Source organism: Gracilinanus agilis, chromosome 4 (assembly GCF_016433145.1).
Source record: "Gracilinanus agilis isolate LMUSP501 chromosome 4, AgileGrace, whole genome shotgun sequence".
NCBI classification, from domain to species: domain Eukaryota; kingdom Metazoa; phylum Chordata; class Mammalia; order Didelphimorphia; family Didelphidae; genus Gracilinanus; species Gracilinanus agilis.
In genome coordinates, this window is record NC_058133.1 from 320,155,634 (window position 1) to 320,166,193 (window position 10,560).

The 10,560-nt window shown below is 34.0% G+C and overlaps 1 protein-coding gene across 1 annotated transcript; it reads left to right on the top strand.

Moving 5' to 3' along the window:
* The first annotated feature begins 8,895 nt into the window (after nt 1-8,895).
* LOC123246497 (olfactory receptor 14A16-like) lies at nt 8,896-9,852 on the top strand. The gene has a single exon (XM_044675373.1). The coding sequence runs from the start codon at nt 8,896-8,898 to the stop codon at nt 9,850-9,852; it is 957 nt and encodes a 318-aa protein (XP_044531308.1).
* Nucleotides 9,853-10,560: the final 708 nt, after the last annotated feature.

A 10,560-nucleotide genomic window follows, 5' to 3' on the forward strand; every position in this document is an offset into this window, starting at 1 on the left:
ACCCGGCCTTAGCCACTTCCCAGCTGTGTGACCCTGGGCAAGTCACTTGACCCCCATTGCCCACCCTTACCAATCTTCCACCTATGAGACAATACACCGAAGTACAAGGGTTTAAAAAAAAATAGAACTCAATGATCCCTCAGCAACCAAAGATCCCTCACATAAGCAGCATTTTTATACAGTTTGGTGGTTACGTAATGGCCAGAAATACCCCCTCCAAATGAAGATTATAATTGGTTTTTAATTAAGCTGACTGTCTGACTCATAAGAAAAATGACTGACCTGGAAAATAGTTGCAAGGACAGATAATTATTTTGACTACCAAGAAAACCATGATCAAAGTCTTCACATCATATTTCAAGAAACCATGGAAGAAAATTGCTCCAATATCCTAGAACAAAAAGGTAAAAATACAAATGGGGGGGAGGGAATCACTAATAATCAGCTGAAAGAAATTCCAAAATGAAAATTTCCAGGAATATTATAGCCAAATATAGCCAAAAGAACATGATTAAAATTTCTTGAATTATTTTGAAAAGGAAAAAGTTAGAAAGTAGACAGAAAGAAATCATTCAAATATTGTGGAAATACAGTGAGTATCACACAAGATTTAACAGCTTTTACAATAAAGGAATTGTGGATTGTGTGAAGATGGGATTAATTCTGCCCTGCACATTTTTAGATTTAATCACCAGAAGCATATATACCCCACTTATCCTTCAGTGGGGGAGGTCTCTGACCTACCTGTGTGAAAGTGGGTGATGAATCAGAACCCAATGACTGCACCCTGGGCAGTCTTAAAAAAATTTATAGACTATAATTGGTCCACATGAAGTGGGAGGAAGGCACAGGAAGTGCAAAGGAATGGTCTTTAAAAGTGGCAAGAACTTCCTGTGACCAGGTCTTTTGCCTTCAACTTGACCCTGGAGGAACTCTTGCTGAGGACCTCAGACGTCTTTTCTATTTTCCCTTAGAACTACCCAGTGAGTGAGTGAAAAAGGCTCACAACTTTCCCTGGCTTGTTCTGGAGTTATTAGCCTCCAGAAAAGCCCCTTCTCTTGGAGGAGGCCTTGTGGCTAAAACACTGGTTTAATTTACCTCTGGACCTCCTTTTCCAGGGCCTCTGAAGCCCTGCCTGGTTCAGACCAGGCCTGAGTAATTATCTTCTCTCTGATTTTCTTACTTTTATTCTTTCTTCTTTTGTAAATAAATTACCATAAAAAGTCATTTGGAATTGAGTAATAATTCCTGGTGAGCACACTCTTATGAATTTAATCCAACCCTTTTATTTTTACCCCTTACGTTCTGGTTCTTACAATTGGAACACAATTTTCCACAAGGTAAAAGAGCTAGAATTACAACCAAGAAGAAACTACTTAGCAAAACTAACTATGGTCCCTCAAGGGAAATAAATAGATATTTAATGAAATAGAGGGTTTTCAAGCATTTCTAATGAAAAGATTAAAACTGAATAAATAATTTGACTGTCAAATATAAGACTGAAGGAAAGCATAAACAGGTAAACATGAAAAAGAAATCATAAGAAATCAACAAATTTAAACTATTTATATTTCTATATGGAAAGATAATCATTTAAGAACTTTATTATTGTTGAGGAAGCTAGAAGAATTCTACATAGATAGAGGGTATGGATGTGATTTGATTATGTTGAGATGATATTAAAAAATGTCACCAGGCATGACCTGGGAGAAGGAGAGAAGAAGAGGAAGAATAAGCAGAATAATCTCACATAAAGAAATACACAAGGAAGATATTTTGCAAAAGAAGAAGAAATGGTAGAGGGGAAATACTGCTTGAATCTCACACACTTTTATGAAAATTGGTTCAAATAGGGAATATATATGTGTGTGTGTGTGTATATATATGTATATACACACACACACACAAACACACACATACACACAGGGTGATCCCTCACCTATCAAAGGACTTACATTACAGAGACCCCCCCATAGGTGAAAATCCATAAAATCCAGTCACTGAGCCAATCAACATCCAAGATACAGAACACAGTGCTGTGGTTGGTCACATTTCATTCCATCAGCCAATGGTATGCATTTCCATTGCATACAGTGCAGTATTGATCCGCAAAATCTGGTAATATAGTGAAAACTCCGTGAAACAGAATGAGATTTTTTTAAAACCCATGATACAGCCACAATAAGTTAGCCATTATATATACATACATATATATATATGTATATGTATGTATGTATGTATGTATAATATATCTATAAACATTCAATTTAATATAGAAATCTATCTTAAATGGAAGTAGCATAAGAAGTGGATAAAAGGAAGGAGGGGGTGACAAAAGAGAGAAAAGGTAAAAGAAGGTATTAGTTGGAAGTAAAACAGAATTTAGAAAAAAGATAGGATAAAAAGAAAGATAAGGATAAACAAACAAAAAAAATAGGATGGTTAGAAGTGCACAGCTAGTAACAACTTGTCAAAGAGATGAACTTACCTGTGAAATGAAAGTAGATAACAAAATGAATAAGAACCCAGAATCCAAAAGTACGGTTTTTTTTACAAGAAATACACTTGAAAAAGAGAGACACAGACAGAGTTACAATAAGGACCAGGAGAAGATTCTGTTTCAGCTAAAGCAAAAAAAAAGGTGAAATAAAGTGAAAAATAGGCCTACTTTAAAGAGAAAAGTATGGATATTTTAACTTGCTAAAAGACAGCATAGACAATGAAGTAATAGCAATACTAAGCATTTCTGATGATTGTGATGGAATTTTATTGTTTTGGGAAATGACAAGCAGTACAGTTTCAGAAACACTTTAGAAGACTTTTATGAAATGATGCAGAGTGCAATAGGCAGAATCAGGAGATTTTATGTAAAGGAAACATTTGTAAGGTAATAAACTCTGAAGTACTTACATATTCTGATCAAGATAATGATCCAAGACAATGCCAAAGGACCTATGTCTACCTCTAGAGAGAGAACTGATAAAACTTGAAGACAAACTGAAACATACTTCTTTTACGTTATTTTTTCTTGTTTGCTTCTGTATATTTTCTTTTCCAATATGGTTAATAGGGAAATATGCTTTGCTTATAAACATATTATAAATATAAAAAACTGATGTCATTTTTGCTTTCTTTCTCAATGAATGGAAAGGGATTGGGGGAGAAAATTTAGAACTCAATCATGCTGAAAATGTTGACATAGAATTGGAAATACTTACTAAAAATATTTTTAAAAGGCTGAATATCAAACATTGGCTCTCTGTATTACAGGTTATTAAAAATTCCTATAAGTTTAAGACAAGATAGAAAATGTGGGGCATTTGGTGAATTTGGTTATGCTCAAGGTGGTTTGAGCCACCTATTCCTTTTACGATCAAGAGAGGATTTGGTTTCTTCCTGAGATACATTCCTGAAGCTACACCAAAAAATTTCCCAAATGTTGTCAAAATGGGATTACATCAAACTTTTTCCAAGTGTCTCATGGACACTAATAATGTTGTCAGAAGGAACCTAGAAAGCACTGTCATAAAGCACATAAAGAAGCAGGTAGTACTTTCCCCATGCAGAAGGAAAAAATAAATTGGGTAATGATGAGATATCTAACAAGACGATTAAAGAGAAACTGGTTTGGATTTCTGGATGTTGGTTTAATACAAGCGAATGGCTCCTGTTTAGGAAGTTAGTAGCCCTAATAGAAGTTCATAAGAATATATATGCTCATACCACTACTAGGTTTGTACCCTAAAGAGATAATAATGAAAAATATTTGAACAAAAATATTCAGAGCTTCACTCTTTGTGGTGGAAAAAAAATTGGAAAATGGGGAAGGGGGTGTCCCTCAACGACAGGATGGCTGAATAAATTGTGGTGGTGATGGAGTACTACTGTGCTGTAAGGAATTGTGGGCTGGAGGATTTCTATAAGAACTGAAAGAACCTCCAGGAACCGATACAGAGCAAAATGAGCAGAACCAAGAGAACATTATACACAGAAAGTGAAACATTGTGGAACAATACACTGTAATGGAATTTGCTACTAAAAGACAATCCCAAGGGACTTATGAGAAAGAATGCTGTCTACATCAAAAGAAAGAACTGTGGAAGTAGAAACATGATTTATGATTTATCATTTGTTTATATGGATATATATATATAGTTTTGGGTTTGGGTTTTAAAAGATTGCTCTATTGCAAAAATGAATAATATAGAAATAGGTATAAATGATAACATTTGTATAACCCAGTGGAAGTATTTTTTGGATCTGGGAGGGGAGAGGGTAGAAGGGAATGAAAGAAAATGAAACATGGAAACATGGAAAAATATTTTTAAAATAAAGCAGAAAAAATTTTAAAAGAATATATATGTTCACTAAAAGAGCTTTAAAGTGAGAAAAGATGAGAGAATGTTTCCTATTCATATCCACCAAGATAAATGGCATACAGCATACATAAAATGAAGGGGAAAAGATAGCTGTTGAGAATCTTAGGAGGCCATAAGAGAAGATCCAAGAATGGACCCAAAAATAACATTAATGGGCTCATACTTCCTTATACTAATGTCTAAATATAGGTAACAAACAAGGAGAATTAGAGATCATGATTCAAAAAGGAAATTTGACCTCACTAAATCTTTGTGTCATGAAATCTATGACTGGAATGTCACTATCAATGGGATAAGTTTATGTAAAAATACTAGTAGAGCAATCAAATTATGGAGTAGGGTTAAATAGCATTATAATTTAAGAAATTATACTCATGAAAGGAAATCCTAGAAACCTAAGAACAAGAATAGTAAAGAGCACTTAAGTAGAGATCAGTGGAGGTACTAACAGAAATTGTGTGAAGAATATGGAAAAATTGCCTACACATAAAGAGAAAAGTAATGAGAAATTATGAAAAATTATCAGAAACCAAGCACTGAGACATGATGTGATACTGATAGGGAGACTTTAAATATTAAGACATCTGCTACAGCACTCTTTCTCTCAAAAACAGAAAGTAAATAGCTTCAATACTTCTTTCTACATATCAGTTAAAAGCTATTATGTGTCAGGTACAGTGCTAGGCACTGGGAATAGAGAGACAATATTTGTGCCCAAATGGCAAATGATGTCCCCTTTTTATAACAAAGGGAAAATAATAAAATATAACATATATGTAAATATAACAAAAAATATAACATATAATATATAATTGTTAAGAGCCATGCTGCTTTTTCTGAAAAATGCAGAGGATTGTATTTTGTTGTTGGGTTGGTTTGTTGTTTGACATAAGAGTGGTATATTAATATTTCTTTGTAGGGTATGAAACTTTTTCTGATTTAAAAATTAATTTTAAATATGATTGAGTGGTTATTGGGATGTTATCAAGGTAAGACATGGGATATATAGGCATCACAGAGTTCTCACATGCCCAAAACCTCAAGGGCCATACTAACAAGCTAGCTGTTGGCTCTGAGATCTGAACCGTTAAGGGACTGTAGGGTCTAAAACAAATAACAACTGTAGAAACACTCAAGAGATCTCCAGTTCTATCATCCTCAGAGAATCAATCCCACAAAATTAGAGAGCTTGAATCACAGAAGGAAAATTAAATGATCTAAAATATTGAAAAAATTTGACCTTCAAAGAAAAAAATAGACTAGATTTTAAGAAATTTGATTCCTTAAATATATTTAAATGTGACAGCCTAAGTACAAAACTGGTCAGCATAGCTCAGCAAACATCAGTACTACCCACCCCAATGTCTTACAATGACTGAGATATTGGTGGGACCTACAGGGGTCAGAAATCAGAAGAAAAGAAATCAGAACTTGTTGTCAACTGCTTATGTCTCTATTGGGCATATGAATATACCACTTTTGAAAACTTCATGTCCTTCTATATATAAGCCATAGGTCCTGAATGGAGAACTGAGAGTCATCGTAAGCAATGGATTACAGAAGTAAAAGGAATAAGAGGTATAAATTTCCATTTTTGTTATCAAATATGGATTAGGAAAAAAGTGACAAAAACTATCTTAAATGTCTAGAAATATTAAAGACTATATTATCACAAAGAACAATTTGCAAATGTCACTTTAAATAGGTTCTTAGTTATGAAAATCAAAGACAAGTGTGGAAGAAAATGAGGAAAATGTGAACATTTCTTTATGTAATCTCCTACTTCTTTATATTATCTACTAAATTTTAGTATCCCCTCTCCTCTACTCTTTAGAAGCCCAGCTCCCTCACACTTCACCCTTTCTACCTACTAATCATCATATTTAGACTCCTTTCCCCCCAATTATCACCCTACTCACTCAGGACTAACTTTCTTTGAGATGTAGTCAGTTTTAAAATCATATGTCCTTTCTCTAGAACATTTTATCATGATGCAGATTTTATGAATTTTGAAAAATAACATTTTAATTTTAGAAATATAAACATTGTCATTATACATTACATATGGGATGGTATGTGGATATATTTTCAAAGTTCCATGGACCAGTATGAGATCCTTCTTGCTTGCATCTATGTATCTACAGTTAACCAGAGTTAACTTGCATCTTGATTTATTTTCTGTTTTGTCTTATTATAGATAACATCATGCAAATCCCAATTCCTTTATTCTTAGCCATCAACATCTTATATTTTTGGTCCTGGAGCTGGGCAGGCAGTCACAAACTCCACTATTTCAGTTCACTACCAATTTATGTCATATAATCACAATAGTTAATCACTTTAGTCAGCAGTTCTTTTGTTCCTCTCAAGTAGATTCTTTATCCTATTCCTTACTTTTGCTGATCCCAATCTTATCTTCTCTATGTCTCCAATACTTTCCCCCAAAAGCATTATCACAAATAAAGAAAGAGAAGAAAAGAAAATCAGATCTAGAGTCATTGGCAGATATTTGGTTGAGTAGTATAAGAACTGAATGTCCTTTTAAAAAAAGGAAAAATAGACCTGATAAAAAAATTAAAATGTGGATATTTTAGTAAAAGTACAAATTTAATTGAAAGCATACCTCTTAACATCAGTATTTGAATTTCAAATGGCTGACTTTTTAATTTAAAAAATTATCTTTCTTCTTTTTCCTGCTCATCTCTGCATTTGTTTTTACTCATAACACACGTAATATCTGCTCTTGAAACCTCAATATTTGGGACTATGTTAAATTCTACAAAAACTCCAAGGACTTTCCTATATACTTCCACACACACTAGAAGAAGAATGAAGCTATCCCTTAATCTCAACAGTCAGAAATCAGGTGTCTCACATCTCTCTGAACACTTTGTTATCCTCCTATGAATTTATCCCATTCTACTCTGTATGGTAATTATTTGCATATGTATATTACACCTGTCACACTGGAAACATCTTGAAGCATAAGAATGGAGATGTTTCTTGGTTTTTTTTTTTTTAACTATCCAGGTTTAGAATAGAGGCGTGTATAGAGCAAGGACTAAGTGTTTTGTCAAACATTCTGGTTGATCTATCCATTTCAAATCCCTTGGCCCATGCCCAAATGCATATTTCTGTTTAGATATAACTTTGTAGACATAAACAATGGGTTCAAGAGATATATCTTGGGAAATAATTCATGATTATATGAAGATATGACTCTCTGAGCTTCAAGACTGTTTTAACTAGGGGGCAGCTGGGTGGCTCAGTGGATTGAGAATCAAGTCTAGGAAGTCCTAGGTTCTAATCTGGCTTCAAACACTTCCTAGCTGTGTGACCCTGTGCAAGTCACTTAACCCCTATTTCCTAGCCCTTACTACTCTTCTTAGAACCAAAAGAAGGTAAGGGTTTTTTTAAGAGTGTTTTAACTAGGACCAGGTGAATCAAAAACCAAAATGGACTTTCAGAGGTAGAAGAGCAGTTTTTCCACATTCTCAATTCCACAAATAAGTAAGAGAGAATCAATACAGAAGAAAATGCTTTGAGAGTTATTTTTCCACTTGAGGATAGATTTATTTTATGACATAACTGGATTGGGTTGATGTTAGCCAAAGAAGAGCTTGAAAATAAACAGGTAATGTGGAAGTCTCATACATGGCACTGCATTCATGCATAAATCATTTGTAGTCAGTTGGATTGACGATGATGTCAAAATGACTTGAATAATGAACCAATCCAGGGAAGTGGTTAAAATTATTAGGAGATCTATATCACTGTCAGTCTTGAAGAATGGGAAGAAAATAATTTGTTTAGAAATTATCTTAAGATATTCCTCAGTAAGAGAACCCACAGGAGCTTTCAACACAGTCTTTGAATCAGGAAACCTGGATTAATATATTTGTTCTAATGTTTCTTGTATAAAACTGAAAAGTCATATGACTTTTCTGTGCTCTTGTGTCTTATGAGTAAAATTTAATTTAATGTAATAAAAAGTAATGATTCTAGTCATACTGTGTACCTCAAAGAAATCTTATGAGGAATATAGTTGCATGATAATGAAAATCATTCACAAAGATAAAAGTATTATTAAAAACTTTTTCAAGGCAATAATCTTGATCATCAATTCCTAGATCATCTGAGATATAGAAAATCCTTAAAAGCCATCTACATCAGGAGTACTTAGTATTTTTGAGCCTTGGTCCCCTTTGGAAGTCTTGTGAAACATATGAATCCATTTTTGAGAATCATGACTTTAAATGTATAAAATACTTATGATTACAATGGAAATAAACTGTATGGAAATGCATTTGATTTCTCGAAAATAAATTTGGTCTATGGACCTCAGGTTAAAATCCTCTGAACTAGTTCTATCCCTTCAGTTTAAGGTAAAGAAAATTAAAGCAAATAGTACCATTTGCCCAAGAACATCTGGCACTCAAAAAAATGTGTTCTCATCATTTGCTATCTGTTTCTTTCCTCCATGCAGACAGTGAAGATAACCCTCCATCACTAAAGCATGGCCAATCTCACCATAGTAACAGGATTCCTCCTCATGGGCTTTTCTGACATCTGGGAGCTACAAATCTTACATGCCATGCTCTTCTTGCTGATCTACCTGGTGGCTTTGATTGGGAACTTGCTCATCTTCATCATCATTTCTCTTGATAGGAAACTCCATACTCCTATGTACTTCTTCCTAAGGAATCTGTCCTTTTTAGATCTTTGTCTGATTTCTGTCACAGTGCCCAAATCAATTACAAACTCCCTGAGTCACAACTGTTCCATCTCTTTCTTGGGATGTGTTTCACAGCTCTTTTTAATGATATTGTTTGCTATAACAGAACTTTTTCTCCTAACAGCAATGTCCTATGACCGCTATGTAGCCATCTGTCAGCCTTTAAACTATGAAGTCATCATGAACAGTGAAACTTGTGTAAAGATGGAAGCTGCTTCTTGGCTCAGTGGAGGCTTGTTTGGAGTCCTATACTCAGCTACTATATTCACTTTGCCATTCTGTGACTCCAGGGAGATCCATCAGTTCTTCTGTGATGTTCCTTCTTTACTCAGGATTTCCTGTTCAGATTCACACCTTGCAGTTAATGTCACTTTAAGTTTAGCATTTTCTTTAGGGATTCTCTCCTCTATTTACATTATAATCTCTTATAGCTACATCTTCTCAACTGTGTTGAAGATTCCAAACACAGAAGGTAGGTCAAAAGCCTTCTCCACTTGCCTGCCTCACCTCATTGTTCTCATAGTATTTGTCACAACTGGTTCCATTTCTTATCTAAAACCATCCCAAGAATCTGATTCTGTTCTAGAGTTATTGTTGTCTATGTTTTATACAGTGGTGCCCCCAACCTTGAACCCGGTCATCTATAGCCTGAGGAACAAGGACATGAAGATCGCTTTAAGGAAGCTCATAACCTGGAAATATTTCTCAAAGGGATTAATACTAAAGTCTTTTCCATGATCATATGCCTCTACATACATGTTCATACTTATATACATATGTGTGTTGATATTTCATTATTGTACATATTTGTGTTTATGATGTATTTCATATATTGATATGTCATTTTTCTTTATGTGTTTACTGATTTAAATTCCTTACTTACATAGCCACATCAAGTTCACAAATTTTCTAATGTTAATTCACATGGTACCTGAAGCAACATAACACTTTGCTTTTTTAAGTTCATAGTGGGTGAATAGCCACTCCAGCCCTAAAATTAAGACGTGACCACTTTTCAGGAAAAGGGTACTTATTTGAAAATAATGAATTTGAGGATGCTTTTATCAATGTGTGTCAACTGATTACTTAACAGCTGACTTCATATAATAACAGAAAATACTATCTGACTTCAAAAGAGATGAAGCATTTGAATGAGGATACTACAACTTACTGTAAAACACCAAAAGTGTTCTACATGTCTACTTTCCTAAACATTTTATTTAAGTGGTTTCACAATCCAATATTTGATCACAACCATAACAGTAAAAAGTAATTAAGAAAGGCATGATTACCACTATTTTATATTTAAAGAAACTAAGCTTCAACATTGGCAGTAGGTGATGACATTCCAATTCAAATGCTTCATCTGTTTTCTAATCTGATAATATTTTTTATTATTCCATTAAGCCAGATGTTGAGAAATCAGTTGATATAAAGGGATAAGAG